The 27,217-nt window shown below is 40.5% G+C and overlaps 2 protein-coding genes across 5 annotated transcripts in view; one reads left to right on the top strand and one right to left on the bottom strand.

The window, feature by feature from the left end:
- The first annotated feature begins 422 nt into the window (after positions 1–422).
- ccdc172 (coiled-coil domain containing 172) overlaps positions 423–27,217 on the top strand; it is a 95,891-nt gene continuing 69,096 nt past the window's right edge. Inside the window, exons 1-9 of one of the 4 annotated variants that reach the window (XM_088305280.1) lie at positions 423–480; positions 1,424–1,519; positions 1,725–1,804; positions 3,442–3,537; positions 3,636–3,795; positions 4,948–5,049; positions 5,126–5,228; positions 9,306–9,393; positions 9,530–9,906. In XM_088305280.1, coding sequence (XP_088161406.1) covers positions 1,441–1,519; positions 1,725–1,804; positions 3,442–3,537; positions 3,636–3,795; positions 4,948–5,049; positions 5,126–5,228; positions 9,306–9,393; positions 9,530–9,610 — 789 coding nt within the window. In that variant the 5' untranslated portion in view covers positions 423–480; positions 1,424–1,440 and the 3' untranslated portion in view covers positions 9,611–9,906. Of the gene's footprint in view, positions 481–1,423; positions 1,520–1,663; positions 1,805–3,441; positions 3,538–3,635; positions 3,796–4,947; positions 5,050–5,125; positions 5,229–9,305; positions 9,394–9,529; positions 9,907–27,217 lie in introns of those variants that run through there. The other 3 variants (XM_088305279.1, XM_088305283.1, XM_088305281.1) reach the window with 3 other exon arrangements.
- LOC148330291 (uncharacterized) lies at positions 10,845–13,836 on the bottom strand. Its single transcript, XM_088305051.1, has 7 exons — positions 13,682–13,836; positions 13,090–13,154; positions 12,926–13,008; positions 12,217–12,325; positions 11,398–11,510; positions 11,210–11,324; positions 10,845–11,041 (listed from the first exon to the last, which is right to left on the bottom strand). Exons 2-7 carry the CDS (start codon positions 13,130–13,132, stop codon positions 10,869–10,871), a joined length of 636 nt encoding a protein of 211 aa, XP_088161177.1. The 5' UTR covers positions 13,133–13,154; positions 13,682–13,836; the 3' UTR covers positions 10,845–10,868.

Below are 27,217 nucleotides of genomic sequence, written 5' to 3'. Positions count from 1 at the left end.
TTGATTTTTCGGGATTTTTAAGTGAATTACAAGGTTTCTGTTATTAATCTTCTTTCTCTTGTTGTTTTTCTTCATCTTCTTGGATTTTTTAATGCATCTCAGCTTTTGTCATGACTTTCTAAGGCAAGCGCAGTTAATTACTTATATATTAGGCTGCATTTAATGCAATTTTTTTTTTACTTTTCATTTTTGGTGTTGTTGTTTTTTTAACCATATTTATTAGTCTGTTCATATAAATCCGGGGTGGGCAACGTGTGTCATATATCTTATTAAATCGCAAGTTAATACATGTAATTGATCAAATTTTAAGATTAATCATATTAATGAGTTGCGTAATAAAATTGGGAGTGGCCATATGTCCCAAATCCAGTGACATGTGTCGAACTGAAGTATGGGGGCATTATTTAGCAGGAAGTTCCGAAACCACAACTTGTAACCTGACCATAAAATGGCAAGAAAAGCACAAGGTTCGGGACGCTGGTGAGTCATGTGCCACTCAATTAAATTAATAAGTCGATAACAGAACCTACCCACTAAACCTTGGGTTTTAGTAATGTTGTAGCGATGACTGAGAGTCTTTAAGGTGTTGTGATTCCACAAAATTGAAATTTAAGCGACCAATGGTGGTGTAACAAGCTGTCGTCGTGTTGTCGAGCAATTGCCTCTGACACGTTAACCAAAAGTGGTACAAACATTAGGTAACATAGGGTGGTTAAAAAACAAACTAACAAACAAAAAACCCCAATGTTATAGATGTAAAACACCAAAATCTAATTCTAGCTGCAGTAGTGTATGTTGGCTGGAAGCTGCTATGCTAATTGGGACATAATTGACAGGTGTGTCATGGCTGACTGAGCTAGTGGGTGTTTAGTTCAAATCTCAAATATTAAATGAGTTAACGTGTCGTTTTTTTGTGATCAACTTTGAAAATAGTGAAAATAAACCAATTCTCACCAAAGGTTGGTATCATTGGAAAGGTTGTAAAAAACAGAAACAGCAAACCGACAATAGGTTAATTATTTTCAAGTCATTAATTCCAAAACTAAATCATAAAGTGTTGCCACTTCAAAGAGGAAAACCTAATTATTGGTGCATTCGCACTGGACATGGATTGGCGTGACGTGACTACATAAAACGTCAATCCAGTGGTGCGGTTAACATGACCCGAGTGGTGCAAACGGAAACATTGCTGAAGAATATCTTGTTGAAGGTTGTTTTTCATATGTTTTACATTTCGGCAAATGCCGTTCAGGCATTGTGGCAACATGTATTCAGTTGATATAAAAATTACAAATTTTGCAAGAACTAGTTGTGTTGTATACAGGTCGCGAAACATGGAATGTTGGATTTCTATTTTAGTTGCGTGTTCAAATTTACCTTGCGCTAAGTCACTTATAGTTAACTGTTTCTGTTGATTTTTCAGACCTCCTCACAGCCACTATGAGTTTGGACAAACTTTTCCATCAAATTCTCCTGGCAGAACAACACTTCAGTGAGCAGAATGAAAAGTTAAAAGAAGGTGAGTTGTGTGCTTTGCTCAGTGGAGCTAATTAATTGCAATTGACTCTCTTAGATGCTAAACTAGCCTGATGAGTGTGATGGTCAGATGAAACTTTATTTATTTATTTATTTATTTTTTTATTGTGTTGTAAAATCTCTGAAGGCACACGGATGCTTCAAGCTTATCATCTATCATGATGTTTGTATGTGTGTCGAAGTGAAAGCAGCCATCATCAGATGCAACTCTCAGGTGAAAGCTGCAACAGAAAAGTATCAGCAGACCACTGAAGAACTTGAAGTGAAGGTGAGCAACACTCAACAAAAGACACTTCTCCAATTAGTGTGCAAGAAGGACAAGCACATCATTTCTGATTAAGCCCAACACTGAATAGCATTCACAGTTTGTCGAGAGAGGAAGAATATATTGACATTTAACCGGCAAAACTCAAGCCCATTGTGCTTATTTTGGAAGGGGCTAACATCGGCCCATAAAATTGGATGGCGGATTAATCGGTTCAGTCCTAATATTATTTCAAACTCACTACTCAACATCACCCTAAAAAACAAATGGCTTAAAAAAACTGTACAGTAGAAGTCGCAACTACTTTCCCATTCGTTGTTACGTTTGCATTACATTTTTGACTCGGTGAATAGTTGTGAGATTCCACAGAAACAAATCGATGACATTTCACTGTACTTTATTTCCTACATGGGATCTACTTTCATTTTATGAAATGTGATCAAGAACATAACGTAAAACAGTGCCATGTGTTTCTGTTCAAAGGCAGTAAGTACGAGTTTCAAGTGACGCATCAACAGAAGTCAAGCATATTGGCATATTGACCATCTGATCCGCTTTATGATTTCAAACACTTCATCTCTCCCGTTAGATGAGCGCGGCAGCGGATCGATGACGAAATCAATGTCTAATTTCCAGCGGATAACATTAGCCGGCGCAAGTAGCGCACGCTTGAAATGCCATGTCTGACACCAGCTCGCTTGAGCAACTGCTTCCTGCGTGGTAGTGTTAGATCAGCAAATCTGGCTGTGCGATTTGCGTGAGCAACATCTGAGTAATGTGTGCATGCCGTGCGTGCGTGGGTGAGTGAGTGAGCACAACCTCTCCTCACTTGTGTTTACATCATGCCTGATGTACGCTGGCGGCGTTGAAAGCATCTGGTGTGGTCCAAAAATGCATCAAGGATTCGCACAGTTTTGGGTTCCCTCACGGTGGAGAAAGTTGTTTGAGAACCTCTGGCTTCCATGATTTCATGCCTTCCTGCGTCACCGTTTAATAGTGATATGATAAACTCGCTGCCTTCGTGATGGATGTTAAAAGTTGACCTGAGAAAACTTTGAAGAACCTCTTCGAGAAACAACACTTGTACCACTGGCTCGCAAAATTGCACAACAAGATGAACACCATCACATTGAATTCCGATCATATGGATACTTTGGCATGTTGTCTTTTTGCAGTGACCGGATGCACTGCATTTAAACCCGCCTGTCTTGTGAAAGACACTTTGTAGGCCTTTCTCAACTATAATGCTCATTTTCAGAGAGAATTTAATCAAGAAGAGCATTTGATTGATTTTGAATCTGACCCGAGATGACTAAGGTCAATAATGAAATGTATACATGGTGTGTTAGCAGGCGGTTCCCTTTTGGAAAGGTGAAATATGATGTCACAGATTAGTCTGGAGTGCCTGTCCATGATCGAGTAGCTCTTTTATCTGACCTTTTTCTCAAAATGTGTCTGACAGAACTCAACATTCGAAAGTTCAGGGAAGGTCAAATTAAGTTCACTCGTAAAGGTTATAGTGCATTTTATGTTCATCCAGAAATATCACCCGAAAGCCCAGTATAGCAACTTTTAGGCGGAATCTAGCGAGGCAACACATCTGTCTTGTATTTGATTTTCGAAAGTGGTTTACGCTTCAGGAGCAGCAGTTGTCTGGCATGAGGCTGCAGTGGGACTTGAAGAAGAAATGCAATGAGCAGATTTCCAAGCAAAGCGAAGCGCTCCTCAGCGAGAAGGTGCGCCTCCAACAACGTCTGGTTGGTTGACGTACTCTGATCACGCAACACTGCTCAGACCATTATTGTATCTTATGTGGTCTGACCTTACATGCCAGGCAAGGATGAAGGCGGGATTTAAAGACGAGGAGCAAGTGTTCCTGCGGGAGATCTCAAGCTTCAACTGTGATTTTAGTCTCCTCGGGGGCACCGAGGTGACCCGTCAAACGCAGGCCGAGGTCCTCATGCTGGACATGGAGGTGGACTCTTTGTACAAAGGTCATTAGGCACTCCATGTTATCCATTTATTCGATTTAACGATTTAATTGCAAGGAGCGATGACTTGTTTTTTTTCTTTTCTTTTTACTCAGTACAGTGGTACTTTAACTAACAATTGTGATTTGTTATTTCACCGCAACTCAATTTACTTGAGCTGGGAAATTGACCCTTTTTTTGACGGTCAGTCCCCCGCCCTCCGGCTGTGATCTTGGTACCGTTCCGGCCTTATTCATAAAAATTGTAACGAATCTGCTCCAGGATCCCCCAAACGCCACTGTGGTTTCATTTTTTGATGAAGAAAAATAACACGGCAGTGTCAAATATATGAGAAGAGAGAATGGAAGAAATGACCTAATTTCATGAAGGGTAATTAGTCTGAAAGTCACACACAAAATGCTGTGAAGGGGCGTGGCCTAGTTAGTGATGTCACAAGCTCCCTACCATAAAGTTAGTTCAGTGTAGCGTCTGCTCCTCGTGTGTGACATATTTGTTCTTATTGTTTTTTGTATGTGTAAAAAGGAGCCCTTTGGAAAGCAATCACAGAGACAATGGTGGTGAGAACTTTGAACCCAAGGTACCAATCGATAAAAATTGCCTCGCTTCACCTCTGCTTTAACAAAAGACAACTTGATGGGGGTGCGGTCTAATTTGTGGGAATATATATATATTTTTTTACTTTATTTGCACAGACACAAAATATTTCTCTTATTTCCGTGGAGGTTGGTGAAATAATTGTATGGAGAAAAATTGGCCCCAAAAAAGTTTAAAAAAAGCTTGGTTCCTATCAAGAGAAATGAAGTCTATCCTAGAAGAGAAGAAGAGAAAAGTAGCAAACTTGTTTTAAATAATATAAGTATCTTTTGAAATTGGATTTTTGTGAAAATAATTTGAGATTTGACTTTAAGGCCTGCATATCCTCCAACCCTAATAGGCTGTATTTGATCTGTGAATGAAGGTGACTTTGTGTTTCTAAATAGTCAATGGAGCAAAGTTAAAAAAATGTTGAACCATTGTCATGTTGTCATTCTCAATCACAAGCACTATGTTTCACATATTTGCATTTTTCCTTTCACTAAGAAATGTTCAAAATGTTCCCAAGCCACATCTCAACACATTCTTCTCATTTTCTGTTTTTTGTCTCAACAAACTCAGCAATGGAGGAGATGGTTCAGAGGGACCGTCACCTGAGTGACTTCGTGTCTCAGAAGAGGAGTCTACAGCTTCAACTGCAGGCCCTCAAAAGCATTCATGCAGGTCAGGTCAACTACCCTCGCGTCAGATGGTGAATCTAACATGAGTCCGGCTGTGTGATCTCAAATCAACAAATAAGACTTGGAGCAGCAGCTGAACGATGCCAAAGAAATGACAGCGGCTCTGCAGGCCCAAAACCAGGCTGCCGGTCAGAAAGCTTTCACGGACGACGCCATAGTCACGTGAGTGATCAAAAGAAATTGACACACAGAACTTTTAATACTTAAGCTATTTTTACACTTGCATGACAGTTCAGTCACAGAATAAGTGTCAGACCTAGCAAGAGCATCTCCGCGGCAGAAACAAAAAGTAATAAACTACTGCTATGTATCAGAGGCTGTTTGGAGGCGTCCTGGTGTTCAAGTGATGTTTAATTGGGTGTTAAAGTGAGTCTTTTCATCCTTCTTGGGGCGTTTGCTTCCTAATAAATGCCGGACAACTCGCCAGCAGCCTGCTCTGCTCTTCTAACGTTAAATACATTTTAACAGCCACTGTTGCAAATCCATCTTTTTAAAGACAAGTGCAATTAGGCTTTGCTACTGCTGCTGGCGTCCCGCTGGCCCCGGTCGTTTGCTAGCAACGTTAAAAACCCGATTTTAGCATCATTAACTTGTCGTTCATTTGCTCGACATGCGCAACGGCGAGGCCATGCCGTCGAGGCTGTCAGCACTTTGACGGTGATTGAACAAGGAGGCGTGCAGGTTGGAGCGATTAGCAAACACGCTTTGCAGCAGGCTACACGTGAGGAATAATAACATATTCGTTATGCAGTGAGATTGTACACCCCCCGCCCCCGCCACCAATATTGTGGATTTTCAAGGATGTATATGTAAAAGACCACAAATACTTTGTCCCAAGTATCCCTGCACAATAGTGGATATTATTATCTCATGAAAGAAGTACATTTTTTTTCTTAGCAATGGTAGTTGAATTAAAAATATATCCAAAAACTGTCTTGAGAAGTAAAAATACGAAAAAAAAACATTGAAATACAATTCAAATGGGAAACAGATAACCCTGAATTATATGTTAAAACAGGTTGTCTTTAGTAATGCGGCATGGTGGGCGACTGGTTGGCACGATGGCCTCACAGTGGTTCAGTGTTCGAATCTGGCTCCGGCCTTCCTGTGTGGAGTTTGCATGTTCTCCCGTGCCTGCGTGGGTTTCCTCCCACATTCCAAAAACATGTATGGTAAGTTGATTGAAAACTCTAAATTGTCCCTCGGTGTGAGTGTGAGAGCGGATGGTTGTTTGTCTTTGTGTGCCCTGCAATTGGCTGACAACCATTTGAGGGTGTACCCCGCCTACTGCCCGAAGATGCCTGGGATCGGCTCCAGCACGCCTGCGACCTTTGTGAGGAAAAGCGGCTTAGATAATGGATGGATGTCTTTAGTAAAAATATCAGACTACATTAGATTAGATGAGTATATATATAACGTACAATGTCAAAGTATAAAGTAGTGTAAAAGTAAAATCGGAAAAAACATTTGGATAATGAGTGTGCGCATCGACATTGCCACCATTGCCTCACTCGCCTCTGAGAGAAGGAAGGCGCTTTACTCTGCGGTTTTCTGAAAAGTTTCGCCTTGAATAAGAGTCAGAGGCAATGTTTCTTTTGTCCTAAATGGAAAAGAACTTCCGCAACGCGACCTGACGTGACTTGTCATATTGACTTATGCAGGTGCTTACTGAATGGATGCGGCGGACTGTGCCTCTCGGTGCTCCACCAGGTTGAGGCTCCTTCATTTCATTACTGACAGAAAATCTATGGCTATCCAGGAAGGAAGGAAGGGGCATTGTTATTGCTAATGCCCCAACATTTTGTCAGTGTTTTACCATTGAGTCATTTGTATGTAACACTTACTTGTGTGAAGTAAATACTTTTTGGACACGGTGCAATAACGTAATACATATATGACTTTATGTACAATCAAGATTATACATATTGCATTCCTTCCTGCAATATGACTTTAGAATATCTGAATATGTGATTCACATCTCCTTACTGATTATCACTGCCAGTCTAGTAATTCACTCATTGCACAAATAAATATCACTGTTGCATATTGTGGCAGCACGGTGGACAAATGGTTAGCACGATGGCCTCACAGTGAGAGACAGCAGCTGTCGTGGGTTCGATACCGGCTCCGGCCATCCTGTGTGGAGTTTGCATGTTCTCTCCGTACCTGCGTGGGGTTCCTCCGGGTACTCGGGTTTCCTCCCACATTCCAAAAACATGCATGGCAGTTTGATTGAACACTCTAAATTGCCCCTAGGTGTGAGTGTGAGTCTCTGTGTGCCCTGCGATTGGCTGGCAACCAGTTCAGGGTGTCCCCCGCCTACTGCCCGAAGATAGCTGGGATAGGCTCCAGCGCCCCCCCGCGAACCTTGTGAGGAGAAGCGGTACTGAAAATGGATGGATGGATGTTGCATATTGAAGGCTGTTTATTAATTACCATATACCAACATGCAACATGTTTTATTTCTTTTTAAATTTAAATGTCGTTAATCCCCACCCAAGGTTTTTAATTAGAAATCTCAGTGTTTCTTTTGTGGAAGTATCACTATGCATCTTTTAGGCTGCAAATAATGATTAGTATGTAATGGATGATTGTTTTGTCCATGAATCATTCAGATAAAAGTCAATCTTAGTAGGTTGGACCTACTCTTTCGTATTGATAGTTGTATCCTGTCAACAGTAACACACTGTACGTATCTATCTTAGCTACTGTATCATATCTACTGTGTTTTACCCATTGTATTTCATGTAACGTGGCACTTGTACTACTGTATCGTATGTACTGTGACGGATGGTGTCATCTTTTTTTTTATCTATTGCGCCTGCTGTCTCGGAATTACTGCATCTATTCTGTCATATCTACTTCACCGTTTATAATTTGTTATTTCTTTCTGCTGTGATTTGCATAAAATGTTCTTCATTGCCTGTATCGAACTGACCTGGAACAAACTAGGCTGTTTGTATTGTATTGTCTTTTTCACGCTATTGGCCTCTGTCAACCCCCACGCCATCCCTGAGCTGACCCTAAATCACGCATGTACTTAGCGTGTCCTGTTCATCCATCAGCCTCATTAAAAGCGGGCCCTTCATTAACCCCCCCCCCCCCCCCCCCCCTCGGCCTTATTGGCCCCCCAGGAAGTGCTGAGGATGTGCCTCGGCTCATTCTTCCGATCACGAGCCATCAATCCCGTGCCAAGCCAGGCCGCGCTGTCTCTTTAAGAGGCATATTTAACTCCCCTCGCATCGACTGGTGGAAATTGAATGCATGTCCATTTGAATGAGTGCTGGAGTCGTTCAAAAAAGTGTTCACTGTGCACATTGTTCTCTCCTCACAAAAACGTATGAGGCACAGGGCGGAGAATTTAGAGCTTGCATGTGTGGGATTTATCTTCCCGCTTACTCAAGACAAGAAATGTTATATAAACAATGAGAAATGGCAATCCTGAACGTCTGGGTGTTATTCCGAAGAACACAACAATGCCACTGCAAAAATGTTCTTTTATAGCCAATAAAAGTAAACACAAACGCTGCCCTTTGCAAAAATGTAATTTGGCCTCTGTTGCCCAAGTGTTTCATTACTCTCCAATTGAAAAGATGGAAGTACATAATGTGCTATTGAACCTTCAGACATCTGCTACGGAGTGAAATAAAAAATAAAAAAAAAAAAAGGAACACATTCATGCTTTTTTGTACTGTTACAAAGAGACAGCTTCCCTTTTCATTTTCTCCACTTCACAGGTATTTAATGTGATTCAATACAAGAACGAGCTGTATTATATTACAAGATTATAATGCTCACTTTTGATTGATGCTCTAATCGGGCGATTCATTTAACCACATCTTTATTCTTGTGCTTAAAGTCTCATGTAGCTAAAGCAAGAAAGACTGTACCCTCATCCTCTGTAAGGCACTGCGAAATATGTTTTGGGATTTGTTTTGAAATACATTTGCTCATGGTTCAAAGTGCAAAGTGAGATCTGGACCGTACTCGGTGGTGGAGCCAAATATGGCATTTAAACTCTTTTTCACAATTTCAGCTTTTTTTGGGGCGGGGGTACGAAAACTGATTATGTTGTATGTGTGTGGATGAAATTTAGATTCAGAATCGTCCAAACACCAGGGCATCAGGTTAGATAGGTTCCACAGGAAAAAAAATGTTTTGTTGTTCTGGGGTGTTTTCTTTCTCCATAATTGTTCTTTTGATTTGGCATCACACTAACTCCACTTTTTGCTTGACCAGGATGAAGAAGGAGCTGGAGATGCACCAAGAGGGAGATATGGAGCTCCTACTGGAAACCCTCAAAATGGAAGTCCAACACCTCCAGAGCGTACGTACTCATGCTATGCCATTGTGATAATAGCGAGCACAATAAGGCACCGTTATGACCCACGTCACGTTGCACCACGCCAGGGTTATTTGTTTAGACTGGTAGTCATGTAGTCCATTCAATGTGTTTCTCGTAGAAGGTGGACAGCTGCAAGGGTGCAGAGCAGCCTAAGAAGCGGCACATTGTTATTCTTGTTTGCGCAACGAAAAAAATTTAACAGGTTGACATATTCTGCCAGAACCATTGAATTACAAACCCAAAACTCCCAAAATGTGTGCTTCAGTTTAAAGTCCAGACTCAAGTTGTACAGCACTGGTGATGAGGTTTTCCTTTTTGTTCTTGCTCAGAAAATTGGTCTTGCCGACGATTGTGAATGTTTACCCGGTTCATTATTTCCAATGTCATATCCTCAATAACGGAATTGGACCTCTCCACACAAAGTGTGCTCTGCAGTGACAAGTTGACATGTTTTTTTTTTTCTCTCTCCATGTTAAAAATTGACATTTATGAACCCGCTTGACACACAGTAAACGGTTCTTTATAAAAAATAAATTAAATAAAAGTTACTAAAATAAATGTCTTCAGCATCTTTACAAATTATAGTCTTTAAATTCTCAGAACCTTTTGTTTTGTCTAATTAGAATCTTGTGACTTGTTTAAAGCTGTACATAGCCTCTGAGAAAAGGAGTTCTTGAGGTTTTGGTCGTGTTGATCCAGACCCTGTACTAAGTAGGGGCATGCTGACCTCTGGTGTGCAACATGTGCAATGCGTGTTCATTGTCACATTGCCCTGCAATGATGAGTATCAATAAAATGAATTCTATTCATCAAAAGTACAGAAAAGTTAGTTGAGCTGCATCTTGCTGCAGTGCAGCAGTCAACTTGTGATCATACAAATGTTAAACATTTGTAGATTGAGCACAATCTACAACTTTTTTTTTGCAATTATACTCATTTTCAGTTTTCACAAATAAGAACCATCTGTGTCATGGATCAATCAATGGTTCAAGACACCATCGCTAGGATTGGTACATGAGCTTGGAAACTTCATTTGCATTCCAAGTGTCTTATAAACATGTCAGAGCAGCACCACAAAACAGGTTGCTGCTACATTACATCTTTTGAGGCTTGTTAGGACGGTACTGGCCGCATATACAGTAATCCTCACCACTTGATTGTTTTCTGGATTTTTCCAAAATATTCATAGAATACACTTCTCTCTACTTTTCACTGGAGCGGGTTCTGGTCCCCATTCACCACAAAAAGGATTATTGTATTCACAATATAGACGGTAAATTTCAATGATTAATCTATAGCCCATTTAAAAATTTCGCCACGAAGGGCATCGACAATATATGAACAGCCATTATAGCATTCAAAATAGTGCCCAATTCTGAGGGAACAAACTAAGCGTACTCATTGTGGCTATAACAAAATGAAGCACTGCATAGTTTCTGATTCAATGATTTTAATGCTCAGCCACACAGCAGGCAGAGTGACTGTACATCTCCATCATTGTGATTCTTGAGCTCTTCTACAAAGTCTTGAAGAATGTCACTCTTTGTTTGTTTGCTACCCTTGGTGGTCAGGCAGTCTTCATCTTCGGCAAAGTACGCCGTCTCGGCCCCAGCCACTTGAAGAGTCGCTTCTACAGGCAGCAGAGATGTGATGGACACAGAAAGTATGGCATTATTTTTTGTTTAGACATTAGCATTCCTAAATGGGAATGGTGACAACTACATGCAGTCTGTTAACTGAAGTCACCCTAAATGAGAAAGAAAGAAAAAGAAAAAAGTTGCTCCATTCTCACACCCACCGTTGCAAACCGCCAGCTTGTTTCCTCCAATGTACTGACTGCTCCATGTGAAACCCGTCGCCGCGCTGCATTCTTCAAATACTCTGCTTTTCCTCAGAAAGGCAAAGTCGTAACCCTGAGGGAGGCGGCAAGAGTCACTTCATTTGTCAGCTACAGCCAGAGTTGTATTGCTCATGTGCGGTACTTACATGATTGCAAAGGGGTTTACAGAAGCGCCTGTTGGCTATGGTAGCGCATGCCAAGCCTCCATTTTTGGGAACCTCGGGCTGCGGGCACTGCATGGGCTCAGAGCCTTGGCAATCTGAATGTAAACGGCACTTTCAATAAGACTGACACGTTTTTAAACTTGTGCAACAAATGTCATGGAGTGGTTTTATAGATTCCCATCTATTTTGCACAACACTTCTCATTTCAATCACATTCATTGTCACGGCACATTGACTTACCACCAGTCCCATTTGTCCATCTCGGTTGTACCAAGTCTGCCACATATGGATTTTAAATTAAGCCAACTTGCTTTTGAATGTTCAGGAGGGGGGAAACAAATTAGCAGAGATTTTAATTCCAAAGCTGCAGTGCTGCCAGGTATGCGTTCATGCAACAATAGCTTGCTAAAATTAGTGAATATTTGATGGGTCGTGTCACACTGAGCGGTCAGACCATTTCTATTGCAGTCAGTTACATTTCAAAACCAATTTAATTTCCTTTCATAGCTGCAGGAAATATGCATTTGGGAACATGGGCGGGTAGTATTGTAAACATGCTTGCCCAGATGTCCAATACGCCAAATTCTCACATGAATTACGACTTCAGAGGCATTTTAAATCATCTACTTTAGAGGTGTCACTCTCGTTTTAGCCAGAACTGCATTAGCACATGCATTTAATGCATCCCACACTCCTCACCGCAATTTGTTTTAGTCGTACTAACGAAATAATTGAGCCATTTGGATTTCGAAGTGACAAGAACGTGTTCAAAATAATCAGTAAGAAGTTGTTTGATCTTACCGCGCAGCTGATGTGTGTGCAGCATCTCAGTAAGATTCCTCATGGAGCGCAGCAGGGCGGCTCTCTGCTGTGGGCTCCACCTGGCTTTCACACAGCATTCTACTGCCACCTGGTGTAGAATACCAGGAACACATAAAGGCCATTTTAGAATACTCACCAGGAAAGTAGCTTCAAGTCAATACATTGAATTATGGCCCATTTTCACACCAGAATATGCAATGCAATTCTGTAATAATGTAACACTGTCAAAAGATTAGCTTTATTATGGTAGTTATGTAGGTTACAAATAATAACAGTTTTTGAACATAAGATTATAGTCTCTCCATTTAAAAAAAACAAAACAATTTCAATGGGCTTCATTTTCAGACTAGTTCCATGGAGTCCAAACATCTACCCAGACATTTTTTACCAACACACCTATTAGTATTTCATAAAGGTAAGCTTAAGTAATATCCAGCTGACTTCAGGCAAAAGAGGTTGGGTTGATAGGACATTTTTCTATTACTTTGTAGCAACACCTAATGTACGTAATGGAGGGAAGTCTTGCAGCAACAGCCTGATTTACAACTACTGGGCAGTATGTTCCAGAGAACTCCGCAAGCTGTGCAAATGGTACATACAATTGGTTCCAGGAACCACAAAAAACAAGAACAAATGGTTTCTGGAACATCTTGACAATTGACAAATACGATATGTTAGACAAAAGTACCTGGAGATTAGCCGGTAGGTCCTCCAGCAGTTGAGAGTTGCAGTTATTTGTTTGAGTGTCATCTTGATGCGAGTAGGGCCACACTGCCAGAAAAAAACAACAACAAAAAAAATTAAATTATTGGTCTCCTCATGAACAAACACCCTTTACTTGGATAACATTACCTGCGAGTAAACAGAGACAAGCCAATATTCTTCTCACTGCCATTGTCGTCTGATGTCCAGCACAACTAAAAACATCAAAAACAGTGGCAGTGAATTTATTGACTCAGCTTACAGGAGCAAGGGTTACAGGATTGGCCAATAGCCCATTTCTAAACATTTAGTTAGGGAAGTTCAACCAATAGAGAAAGAAATAACCCCCCACCACCAAAAAAAACAAAATGAAGTCTGTCCTGTTTTTGAACTGCATTCTGAGCACACCTGAACATTAATCTGCCTGATGAGGCAGCATAAGTGACAGCACTGCGCATTTCCTAACAGAACTTTCTAAAACTATGGTTTGATCTACTCTTGTTAAAATCCACTCACTCAAAAATGACTAACAAGTTAAAATAAAATGACTTCAGGGTCCAAATGCTCATAAGGTTCCAAGATCTGCCACCAGCAGTCAAATGCACAGCATGCAGCATCACCAATACATGAAATTAAGAAGCAAATCAATAAGTTTGTATTTGGGACACGCAAAACCCTCTCATAGAGGTGCTACACAAGGCGTGAAACACCCCCAAAAAAATGAAGTGACAGCAGTACTCACATTTAATAAGATGGTCAAACTACCAGCAACAAAACCCCAGCAAAGCAATGAAAAAGGACCTAACACCTTCCTGTGCCTTCGGCTTCTCCTAAATACTCAGTTGATGACTAATGGGAAGCAGGTGTGCGGCCCAAGTCTCTGCCCACCAACACTCACCTTGAGGATTGCAAAAACACAAACACATTGATCCCACGATTGCATTCTTACATACCGGCCTTGTCAGTTTGACACACTACAGAAAAGCCCATTGTGAGCAAACTCTAGCTAATGGTGGTACAATACAATCCAATACAATTTATTTCTATAGCGCATTTCACAACAGGTGAAGCTGTAACTAAGTGCTTTCCATATGGTGTAATATAAATTAGCGGGAAATTAAAACACAAATGATAACACATGTGTAGTAGATAGCGGAGGAACAGCAGAATAGCGACAGTCTCATGTTTGAGTCGAAAGCTAAATAATAATGCGTCTTCCGAGCTCCAGTTAAAAGACGAGCAGCAGCATTTTGCACCAGTTGGAGGCGCTTGAGGGAGGACTGGCTGACTCCAAAGTAATTTACCTTAATGGAGACGTAACTGTAATGTCCTGTACCTCCTAGGCATCTCAATAATGATACACGCTCTCATGAGATATTTGAGCCTGAAAAAAAAAACTTCAGCGATGTTCGTCCTGCTTGGAGCCAATGATGGCGCTGCTCGTCCACAGGCCTGCTAAAAGTGCTGAGTGAGCCATATGTCAACATGAAAGCAAACATCTCCGTCGTGACGCAGTGTCGGTCGCAGCGCGACGCCAGCAAGCGCGTGAATAATAGAAGGTGATGTGATCCATTATGGATGCGTGACAATCAGCAGCCGCATGAATAATTGAGGCTTGTTGCAGAAATGATTGAACTCGTTAACTCGCACAATTGTCTCTTTGCGTTTGATTCCAGCTGCCCGGGAGACTTGTCATCGTTTTCTCCGCGCCGCCATTGAACTCTTTGCCTTTGCTTTTCGGCTCTCCCGCTTTGTGCTGGCATGTTTGTTTTTCCGCAACTTTTATCGCGTCAAATCAGAGTGAAGTGCTGTGTGCTGTGATATGGCAGTTACAGCGAGCGTGGTTAGTTTAGAAGCCATTCATGGCGACATGATACGGCTCCGTGAGTGGCACGTGTGTCCTCATCCTTTGTTGTCACACAGCATCTGTGGAAAAGCCTTATCATAGGGCTGGGCGATTATCCAGTTCACCAGTTACATTCAGCTTTTTTTTGGGTGGTGAGCTATCTTGCGGTGGCCTTGCCACAATCGGCACTAGCCTTGTATATTCATGAATCTCTATTACAATTTCATATTCAGCATCTTTATTCTGGATTATTTAAAGGGGAAGTCAAGTCAGAAAATGTAATTTCATATGTAATATGTAATATGTTTTTTGCAGCCTCAGTAGTCTAAGCACAGCATTCTGATTAATTTTGCGTATGTGGAATAGGAATGGAGCCGCAAAATGCACTCTTCTTCATCCATCGTAGGGGACAGCCATTTTGCCGTCACACTGCCGGGCGGTCTCGGCTTGTAAGTGTCACATGATCAAACTCAGAAAACGGGTGAGCCGTGATTGGTTGTTAGCTGAACCCTGAACAACTGTGATGTCATTTTGAGACCACAGCAAGCGGCAAAATGGCTGCCCACTTAAATGATAAAAACGTGGATTTTGTTAGTTCATTCAGATTCCAGAAACGCAGTCGACTTCTCTTCTCTGTGAGCCTGTAAGAATCTATTGCTTGCATGCTACGGGTTTTTTTGGGGTTTTTTTTTTGCATTACAACATCTCAGTGAATATTTTACGTTTGACATACATTTTGGGGGTTTGATATCTTGTTCAGGCTTTGGAGATAAAGTCAGAGAGGCCAGACTGAGATGGTTTGGACATGTCCAGAGAAGAGATAGTGAGTATATTGGTAGAAGGATGCTGAGTTTCCAAGTGGCAAGAGGTCTAGAGAGGAAGACCAAAGGGGAGGTTTATGGATGTAGCTAAAGGGGACATGAAAGTAGTTGGGGTGAGAGCCGAGGATGCAAAGGACAGGGTTAGATGGAGGCAACTGATTCGCTCTGGCGACCCCTGAAGGGAAAAGCCGAAAGGAAAAAAAGATGTCTTGTTCAAGCCATTCCTGTTGGAAGGATTTAACCTGACATACAAATAAAGGTTTGCAGCGCCGTAAAAAGATCAATGATAGTGGACCAGTTAAGTGGAAAACAATCAAAACATTGACTACTAACTATTTAAAAACAATTCATCATACTAATCGAAGAAACGTACTGACCGAGTCTGACCAGCATTAGTGAACTTAATGTAGAACACTGTATTCTTCCGTGTTTGAAACGCATAAAGAAAAAAATTTTTTGGCTGCTGGAACAGATTAAAAATGTAACAAAAATAGTGGAATGTTGGAGGTGCTGGAAGAACAAAAGTCCAGTCACATCACATACTCAGGATTTTACAAATATTTTTTTTTTGTTTATTCTTTTGTGAGCCCACTCTATTTTTTTTGTATAAAATGCTTATTGGTACTTATTCAACAATCTTTTGGGGGTCAAAAAAAAAAAATCACTGCATTTATAATGGGCATCAATAGTGGGAGTCCACTGTGCGAGAAAATTGACTTACAAACTTGGCCATGGAACAAATTCACCTCTTAAGTCAAAGTAGCTGTGCAAATGGGAGCTTTGCTCAACCACGTTGGCAGTCTCATAGGCAATGGGGACGATGCCAGGCTACCCGATGGAAGCTAGTGCGTCTGCGGGCCAAATTTATGAACACAGAATAACAGCGATTAGCTCGATTTAATGACTTTTGTGCGTTTTGTCGGTGTCGTAAACATATTTTACAGCCCCGCTCAGAGCTTTCGTGAGATTCGTGTGAACACGAACGCAGGAATTTTGTTGAGCAGACTTTTAATTCGCAACATGGCTCCATCTCCCGCTGTGAGCCATCAAACCGCGTCAGCGTGGCGGGAAGTGGCACAACCGCACTTTAGTGCACTAAGTTGTTTAATTAACGAGGACGCGCGCAGGTGTGATGACGTCAGGCCTCACAAACCAGCGATTAAGAGCCCGTTTGTACTTTAAAAGGAGGCATATTACGCATTTTTATGTCATACTTTCACAGCTTTCTTTAGGATGTATTCCATCTTTTCCATGCTTTTGAGATAAGAATTAAAAGATAAGATAAGACATTAGTACATTTGAATGAATTTATGTCGAGACTACAATAGCATTTATTGTCAAGTAAAGCTTGTTTTTATAGCCCTAAACAACTTGAAGAAATTGTAAATGTATGAAAGTATTTGTGGCGACACGGTGGTAGACTGGTTAGCACGCCTATCCCAGCTATCTTCGGGCAGTAGGCGGGGGACACCCTGAACGTGTTGCCAGCCAATCGCAGGGCACACGGAGACGAACAACCATCCGCGCGCGCACACTCACATCTACGGGCAATTTAGAGTGTTCAATCGACCTGCCATGCATGTTTTTGGAATGTGGGAGGAAACTGGAGTACCCGGAGAAAACCCACGCAGGCACGGGGAGAACATGCAAACTCCACACAGGAAGGCCGGAGCCAGAATCGAACCCACAACCTCTACACTGTGAGGCCATCGTGCTAACCAGTCGCCCACCGTGCTGTCCTTAAACATTCAGTGCTGTTTATTTTATTCATTTTGTAGTATTTAATATGATAACATTTGACAATCTATTCTAAAGATTTAACAAAGAAAGTCGCTGTTTTGCTGATCTTCTGAATTTCCTGCTAATTTATATTACAACACATCTCCTTTACAAATGACCAATCGTATTTGTCCCTTTTGAAGATGAGCACAAAAGTAGCTTCTGTGCTGCCACAACCACCTAACCCCACCCTCCCGCTTCCAGTGACAGTTTGTGCCTCGAATGGATTATATCCATTCAGGAAATAACAAAAACTAAACAGAAGAAATGTGAAACATTAATGGCTTGGACGCAATAATCCAGATGAGTGCACTGTGAATCACGAGCACGTCGTCCTCACAGCAGATGGCGCAAGCTATTAATGGATCAAATATTTAATAGATGCAAATGGATTGGCGTGCTTGTTTGCCACCCCACCTGTCCTCGTAGACTTTTTCTCTGCGAGCCTCCATCGCCTACGTGACGTCCTGCCGTCGAGATGCTGCGCTGCTCTTTCATTGTTACTTCGGTCCTTCGTGATGCATAGCATGCAATGTCTTCACTAAAGCAGGGATGACCAAATATTTACTCAAAATAAATCCTGTAAGTACCTACAGTAGATAAAATACCATCAATCAATCAATAAAGATATGAAAATACTAAAACCCATGTACTGTATTCTCACAGTTCAGCACCTGGGACACCACCAATCCGTAGATTTGTTTTCAATATTTTGATGAATATTTTTGAAAACAATTTAGGGGGGTGCAAGCCAACTTCTGTATTTTGTGGAAAATGTTTATTGGTGGTTTAAAATTGTTTTTTTTTTATGAATTTAAAAACTTTTCAGGCAAAATGTTTGCACTGCTCTCAGGATTTCGCAATAATAATAATAATAATAATAATAATAATAATCAACATCATCATCATAATGAAATCTCAACGATCATAATATATGAAACAGGAATCTATTTAGTACAATTTTTGAATGAAGTGTTAGGTTCAGCAACAGGTGGAATATTTTTCTGAAACGTAAGAGCTATAAATGGCAATGCTTGGTAAAATCCGTATTGCATAAGCTTTTATAGGTCAAACGGGAAACGTTCTCAAAAACCTGGCGTGCTAGAAAAAAAATTAGACGATCATTTTTTTTAAATTAGCAACAAAAATATGTTGAGGGATATTCAAAGCCATCTCGGATTCAAATTTCATGTTGACCAGTGTAATACGGCCAACAGTTCTTGTGACTTATCTTCCATTTGCAAAAAGAGAAAAGCAACCAAACAAAACAACAATTTGCCGCAGCGGAGGCGTGAATGAATTAACAACAACAAATAAATAAAAAGAAGACAAGTGGTGACCTGTTGGCCGTTGCGGATGGGATTGATGCGACTAATGTGCACTAAAAGCTTTTCACGGCACTCCTCTCCATGAAACATTCGCCCAGCTCACGTTTGAAAGAGGATGTCTAAATTATGCCCCCCGTGCAGCCGCATGGAAAGAAAGCACTTTGCCGTTACCCGCATTTCCATAGCGGAGAACACCCCTACGTGTGACGTATGGCTTTAATTTCCTGCTTTTATGCCGGCGTAAATGAATGCGACCAGAATAAAGCTACAGAGCCTCGTAAAGTTGACGTATTGGAGCCACTTCCAAGCTCAATTCATGAGCTTTTTTTTTTAATATTCAATTTGCATAACATGTTTGTGTTTTTATGACACATCACACTCCGAGAACACCTGGAATAATTAGAGTCAGGTTTCACTGTGCATCATTAAATGGGACGAGAAACTCTATGAACAAGACTCCATCGAGACTATATCGAAAATTTGTGTCCTTTTGTTTTTGTTTTCATTTGTTTGAGATACATAACTGTATATGAATAACTAAGATGAGTATTAAGATGACATGAGGCCAAATGTATCAAGAACAAAGGGTAATACGAGATAACTACTGATGTCTTCCTGGCTCCTTTGAACATGATACAACTATTGATGTTCTTTTGTTTTTTCAGTGTTTGATAATTTATCATTATAAATGTCTCTGTTATGAGTTTATATGTTCCAGGAATTCATCAGTTGTCACTCATTGTCGTGGCCAATTTGCCGCCACGGACTAATATTTTTGTACAGTGTATTTTTTTCAACAGGTAGTTGTGGAATGTCATGACTGAAAGAGCTCTATAGATTACTTCGGATGTGAGATCAGCACTGCTTTTGAGTAGAAGATGAAAATTAGGCAGTAAATCTCAGCTTGTCGATTATGAACAGAGACATGCTAATGTGTTGGAAATTGGATGTGTTTGGGCACGTGACACTCCAACAGAATTTATAATGTATAAAAACAGAGTATGTGTCACGGTAGGTAGTAGAAAATGTGTGTTGCGAATGTGCTGAGTCAGCCTTTTTCATGGCGCCTGTTTTAGTTGCATCTGTAAAGAAGTGATTACTTTGCCATCAAAAAGCTCTTCCTCTCTGTAGTTTGTGGTGTCACAAAAGCAAAAAAATATTCTCGTGAAAGTCACTGTTCTGCTTGACATGTTCACAAAAAGTGCTGGTTAAAAATTGGTGTCGTTGGTGAAATCAACCCATGTTCTACTGATTTTTACGAAAGAATGGAAAAAGCGAGCATCTACTCTCTCTTCTGGTATATTCGGCTATCTTATATTGCGACAGACACAAATATTAGGTGGGTCTTAAAAAGTCCAAATGCACTCATTCAACTGGTCGTAAATTAATAACATGCTTTGACGACTCTGAGGATGACGTTGGTTTCAGTCGCCGCAACAATGACGCAAAGATAACTTAATCATCTTATTTGTTGCCTTTGCTAGCAAAGTTCTGTCCAAGCAACATTGTCTACGGACATTTTTGCCACTTTTCGGTCAGAATCTGCTTTTGGCTGTGAAAACAAAACATTTTCCACCACCCAATTACCCCCCCCCAAAAAAAAAAAAAAAACAGAAAGAAGCTCGAAAAAAATTGATTGGAAACAAAATGTTCAGAAAAATAATCTATAAAATTGATTAATCACCCGGCCCTAGCTCTTTGTTAGTAATTTGCATCTTTTCATGTGTTTTATTTATTTTAATATTCTAAGTTATTTGTTTGATATGCCTTGTGTGATATGTGAGTCTGCCCTGGAAGAATAATTTCACCAGTGGTTATTAAAGTTTTTTTTTTGTTGTTTTTTTTTTTTAATCTAATATTCAGGCGTCTGATAAATCCTTTATAATCTTCAGCCTGCAGTGAGTGTGTTGATTTTCTGAAGAGTTTGTGGTGCTTTTCGGCTCTGCCAACTTATAGTGGAGGATTTCCCATTATTACATCAAATGCAATGCACATAAATGCAATGATAGGGCATTCAAATGCGCCTTTATTACTCAATATGTAATTATTTTTTTGTTTGCTGGACTGCAAAGCTTTATGCTTTGTAGTTGCATGCATGCTTCTGTGGAGCCTTACAACATTTTCAACTTGATTTTGCAAAAGGATGCTATCCTTATCCTCCTAGTCCCCGTAAAGGCAAAATAAACATGTCTTGACAATTTTACACAGCACAGAAAAGAGTGTTGTCAAAAACCTTGGCAGATTTGAATGATTAAAAAAATGATGAGGCTTCAAAATGGAATACAACTGTAATTTTCTCCGCTCTCAAACACTGTGGGCATGCTGAATGTGATGAAACCACGCACCCGCTCAACTGTCAATCAAATAGCACTATGTCTCACATCTTTCAAGTTCCCACACATCCTGACTTGCTTGTGCTGCGAAAATACATCTGCTTCAAGCTAACAGCCCGCCGCGTCGTCGCCGCAACAACTCAACTGTATTTAGAAAGCACTTTAGGACTTTTATTAAAAATATTCAACTGATATTGCTCACTCCAGAATCAATGGCTATTTAATGAATAAAGGACTTTTGAGGTTCGTTAACACTTGCGGCTATTGATGAGTTGAGAGAATTCAGTGTGTTACTCGATTGTGCCGAGTTGAAGCCGCCGCATGCGTGTGTGTCGCATGCTCCATTTCCTCGTGCTTTTTGTAACTGGAGTGAGCAGTGAGGCGGAGGAAGTTGTCTTGTACGTGAACTTTTCCTTCCCACTACTGAGCTGAGCGAGGAGGAAAAAAATGTCTTAATAAGGACGGTGGGAGTGTGTGTGTGTGTGTTTGTTCAGGCGGGGACGTAATTCGAAGACAACGCTGACATTTCAAAGTGATGCTGTGATGTGTTCACCGAGGCGTCTGCTCTCACAAGAGCACCTTTTCGCTTTTTCCTGACTTTGTTTTTTTTTTTTTTTTTTTTTTTCCAAGGTGAGTTAAACGCAAGTTGACGGGTGCGACGCGGCTGCTCTTCGTTTTACGCACGTGACTCGCATGCTAACGCTAACCCGGACACTTTGGGAAAAATAGACAAACTGAGAGGGAAAGTTCGACAACCATGCCTATCTTTGATATACTATGTTTTTCAGGTGTAGGTGAAAAAAAAAAAAGTTAGCGAACAATATCCTGAATTCTAAGGGTGACAAGCCTGTGATACATTTCAACAACTTCCATTCAAGTGAAAACGAGCATGAATTATTTGGCGATAAGGAATTTTGTTCAGACTGCCTGCATTTGACGAGCCAATTAATAAATACTCTTTATAGCAGAGTAATGCACACAGCCCCCAGCAATGCACTCGCGCTGAGTCCTACGCTATTTAATGAAGACAATTATTCCAAATTATTGGTCCAAATCTAGTGTTTACTATGGATGAATTTAAATACAAATATATACATAGAGGAGCATTTATATATATATATATATATATAGAGTGAGAGAGAGAGAGAGAGAGAGAGAGAGAGAGAGAGATCAAATTTCGGACTTTGATACCAATGTTTGAATGAAATTGCCATTTTTGTGGTGTCCTGAAAAGTGACTATTTTGGAGGTACACGGTTTTGATATATAGAGAAATCTGGAGACGACCCTGATCATTTCAATCAGGTGTGTTGAGAAAGGGAGACTATTCGACTTGTAAAACAGGCTTGATAGGGGCTCTCGACGACCGGACATGGGCACTCCTGCCTGAGAGAAATATCCACCAACAATTGTTAATCTTTGCGGTATGTATTTTGGGGAAAACATGACATGCACTTATTAAGACATCTGGGAACTCTTAAAATGTTGCCAAAAATGCATATTATAGTTCATGCGACTTTGAAGATGTGACGAGTTCGCCTGGCACCTCCATGCTTATTTAGCATGAGAAGGTGCATTTTTATTCCTCCAATGTTTTTTTAAAAATATTTTTTAACCCACAGCCGTGAGCATGTTTGGATTGGATGTCTGAGGCTGGATGGAGGGCGCCAGGAGGAAGCGTTCTCGCTGCCAAGTCACGTCCTTTGAATGATATAAAAATGAAAGGGAAGAGAGTGTAGTCGCTAATTATGTTGATCAGTGAGAAACTGTTACACATTGCGGTAGTTAATTTCAGAGGGACAGACAGTCAAAAAGACGAGCAGATGGCCAAGCAAACATTCGGCAGCCGGAGGGCCCGTCCAAACTACACTGATGACAACTGGAGCGTTTCCACGCCGCTAAATAAACTCTTTGTGCAAACACAACCACGTCCGGCCTCAACTTCATAAACACGCCATGTGACGTCTTCCGGCTTGATATGAACTCCATATGACACAGTAACTCAGAATGAATGCTCCAACGTCGACCGGCTTGATTTGGAACTGTTCCTAATATTTTGGGTGAGACCAAAATTAAAACTCCACCAAACCATTAAAGCGTTTTCTGATTCTACCTCAGAAGCGAATAATATTCCCGGCTCAACTGTATGAATGGAATTATGGTTAAAAAAAAATAAATAAATAAAAGAAATTTAAAACTCTTGACATATCGGAAGCCGTCAATGACTTAGTTCCCTCCTTTCGTGTCAGTGCACTTTTCTGTTGTTGCGTGTGTGTGTGTCTGTGTGTGTGTATATATATATATATATATATATATATATATATATATATATATATATATATATATATATATATATATATATATATATATATATATATTAGTGCTGTCAAGTGATTATTTTTTTAACCAATTAATCACAAAAAATTCCATGATTAATTGTGATTGATCACATTTTTTAAACTACTATTTTTTGCGAAGCTTATAATATATATATGAATGCGATCTAAATGGAGACATCATTACAGACATTTGTTTTCTAAACATTTTTCAAAACTTCTTACAAGCGCCACACTCACAGCAGTGTTGGTTTGCAAGTCACAGTGGTAACTTAAACGTGAGACGTGCTAAAGACAGCTAATATGCACAATATTTGCAAAGTATGCAAATTATTTTTTAAATAAATAAAACTGAGTTAAGTGAGTTAAAATATTTAACTGAGTTGAATTTTTTGGGATTAATCACCTGAGTTAATGCTTTAATTTTGACAGCCCTAATACATATATATATATATATATATATATATATATATAAGTTTGCTGATTTGTACTCATACCACATGTTGATAATTAACAGAAATATATATATATTCAATCTTGATCGGTCCCACTGTGCGATTCATCCGCTTGGTTTAGACTTGCCAACTCGTTCTCCTTTCAGCGGCTTTTGAAATCGGCTCTTCATCAGGGTTGTCTCCGACCTGACTTCTTAATAGCTCCCCCCGTGGCTAACAGCAGCTTGTGGCCCGTGTACGCCATTAGCCTCCGCCAGTCTTGCCGTACACTGAGTTCAATGACAATAAAGGGCATTCTGATCTTCTGATCTTCTGAAAGCGCCAGGCAGCCCTGGCCGTCCAGCAGCTTACTTTTTTTTTTTTCCCTCATTCAATTTGACCTTGGCTGCTATCGCGTCTCATTTCTTTCACTTTATATTTGCGATTTCCTTCTCTACTTTGTTGTTCCTGGCAAAATACAACATTTTTTCGAGTCACCTAGACCAGTGGTGGGCAAACTGGGTTGTTTGTTTGTGTAAATGAATATGCAAGAAGCGTCCTCTCCTCGCGTTTTTCCTTTCAGTAACTCCCTGCTCTGAAGCTCTTCAATTCGCTGAAAATATTCTGTAGTTTTTTTCCGTTATTCGTGAGAATAAATGTTCATTTATTTATCAATAAAAATACAAGTATCATTTTTACTAGCTTTTTCATGATTGAAATTTATTCATCACATATTTTTTTATACAACTTTTTTTCCTCATCGTCAGTTTGTTCAAGTAATATTTCAGTTTGTCATTTTAAGTTTGTTTTCCTTTTGATTCTTTTTTTCTCACATTGCAACTTCATTTTCATAAAATATCATGCGAGTGGAGAAAAAAAAGTGCCATTTTTTTCACCATTTAGAAGTCTCATCCTTCCTCGTTTTATCTACTTAGTGATTATCACAGTCTTTTCCTTTTTGTCAGTGTTTTGAACAACACTTTTCTCTGTGGTTTGTGAAATATAGAGAACATTTGTTTTGTACTTTATAGGGACTAGAAAGACATTTTGGCAGTTTCCAAAGTTGCAAGGCACCAACGGGGACTGCAACCATCCCGTACCATCATTAAGTTTGGTTAGCAGATGTTGCCAAGCAACTTCTCCACTGCAGTGGATGCACATTGTGTTTTGTCACATTGCGACTGAGGAAAAAAAATCAAAGTGCAATCTGCCGAGCATAGACTCAGCGAGCGGTCCAAATCCCTCCCATATCTCCCCTTTCCTCTCACATCAAACTCACCTGCACGCACACTTGCACGATCTTCTTCACCTGCTGTGACTGCCCCCCTCCCATATCCCGCCTTTGCTGATACACTGCACTAATCTCCAGCTCAATAAATCAGTGGTGTGGCCAATAATTGTTTCTTCCAATTAGAGCGCTTTGCACCACGAACGGAAAGCAGCTGACGCCTTCACAAAGACGCCGTTCATTAGCCAGCATTGACCGGGAGGAGGCAGAGGCAAATGGGCGAGAGGGAGGCGGGCGAGGAGTCCAAATGAAATGTTGGAGGACAAATCTCCTCGGCCAGGATGCATCTTGGGTCGGTGCGTCACCGGATTCCTGTCAGAAACAAGTGGCAGCATCGCCTTAGTCAGGTCACGAGTCCAATGATAACTAGATTAGCTCCATTGGCGCTTTTTTACCAACTTTTTACCAACCCCAAAAATTTTAATCTACACAAAGAAGTGGTCATTAATGAATTCCTGTATTTCTTTTACGTGGGTATTTAGCCTGTTTAGACAAATATATAAATATCCTTATTATTGAAAATAAGCAATCACAATTTTAAAATTAACTGACTTTGATGTAAAACATACCCTTGAAAGCAAACTAATCATTTTTGTGGCCTCTAGCAGACTTTTCCAGAATAAATATGGTTGTGATGCAACCCTAACAGTCACCTAATGGCACCATATTCTGTTTCTGGGGAAAGTAACATTTTCCTGACCAACCATCATTTTCCTTTGACAATATTCACATTTTTTTGGAGCAAACTAATGTTTTTTCAATGCCAAAATATTTTTTTTCGCACGATACCAATTGTCTGTCATTAGCTAGAACTTGCGTTTGATAATAACTAGATGAGACATGGCTTTTTGTTTTCAACTTTTTTCTCTCTGTTCCTCAACATGGTCAAATATTGTTTCAAAGAATGTCAAAATGGCGTATGTAACATGTCCATTCCTAACATAGCCAATTTAGGAGCTAATTTTTCATTTCATCACCAAAATATAGCCTGTTAAACAAAAATATGATGCATTTGTTTCCCAAATGGAGCCTTTTCCCAAATCAGTAAATATTTTATATTTGTGCGCGTGGGTGTGTGTGTGTGTGTGTGTGTGTGTAGAGGCCAAATACATATTAATACATATTTGCCTGCCTAATGTTGCATTTTCGAAGCAAAACATGACACTTACTTGGGGAACTATTCTGTTGAAGGAAAGAATTTGTCATCTGAAAGGCAAAGTTAAACCTACGTCTAGAGGCAAGGTGAAATGGGTTTCTGACTTCCAACAGCTCTTTCCTGAACAAGTACGGCAAGCTACCCACAGATGGCAGTGTGGCATTTCATGGCTGTGGGGAGCACAGCCGCGGGGAAAACAAGTACATCCAGGAAACACACTCACTGCAGAGCGCTGTCCAAAAGATGAATGTGAGCATGTGTCACATGTAACATATTCATCTATAATAAACGACACGGTGCCACCTTCACCTCGTACTTCTTCATCTCTGCTCCGTGACCACGTGGCGACCGCGGCATGAGCGCTCGCCTTCTTCTTCCCATTTTCTAGTCCGCAGCGCGGCTAAATTAGCACGCTAAGCACAGCCGACCCGCTTCCCAGCCCCTGGCCGCGCTCTGGCGCGCCTGTGACGCCAGATTGGATTTTCAGTGTGTGTGGGGGAATTTTTGTTCAGATGCCATGTTAGGCTTGGCAAAATTTTCATTTCATTTTTAATCATAGGCAAATATACAACTTTTGTCAACCATACATTTTTCTGCACAAATGTTGCACTTTTGTGGCAAAATACTGCAGAAAGTGTGGCTAAGAATTAGAGGTGTCACAAATCTAATTTGCCGACAACTATTTTGAATCAATTAAATGTGTAGAGACAGTGTTAAATCTAAAACTGTCCAAATCCTCTGATTTCATTCCTCTACAGTACAAATCCTCAGATTTCTGTCATCCTTTAACAAAGCAGACTGCTGATATTTGTGTCAACGATTCTCCTCCTTCTTCGTCTCCGCTCCATGCGCATGTGACAACTCTGCGACTGACTCGCTCGCCATCTTCTTCCCGTTTCCAAATGTGCAGTGTGCGTAAATTATCCCACGAAACACAACTCGAGCCGCTTCCCAACCC

Source organism: Idiotropiscis lumnitzeri, chromosome 9 (genome assembly GCF_059441095.1).
Source record: "Idiotropiscis lumnitzeri isolate Australia: NSW breed Sydney's pygmy pipehorse chromosome 9, RoL_Ilum_1.0, whole genome shotgun sequence".
NCBI lineage: Eukaryota > Metazoa > Chordata > Actinopteri > Syngnathiformes > Syngnathidae > Idiotropiscis > Idiotropiscis lumnitzeri.
Note: the sequence above shows the minus strand (reverse complement) of the source record. Positions and strands in the feature narration are given on the sequence as shown.

Coding starts and splice junctions, on each gene's coding strand:
- LOC148330291 (XM_088305051.1), bottom strand. CDS start 13,132: ATGGCAGTGAGAAGAATATTGGCTTGTCTCTGTTTACTCGCAG. Junction 11,325..11,397: donor GTAAACCCCTTTGCAATCAT/GTAAGTACCGCA, acceptor CGCCTCCCTCAG/GGTTACGACTTTGCCTTTCT. Junction 11,042..11,209: donor CAAGCTGGCGGTTTGCAACG/GTGGGTGTGAGA, acceptor TGCTGCCTGTAG/AAGCGACTCTTCAAGTGGCT.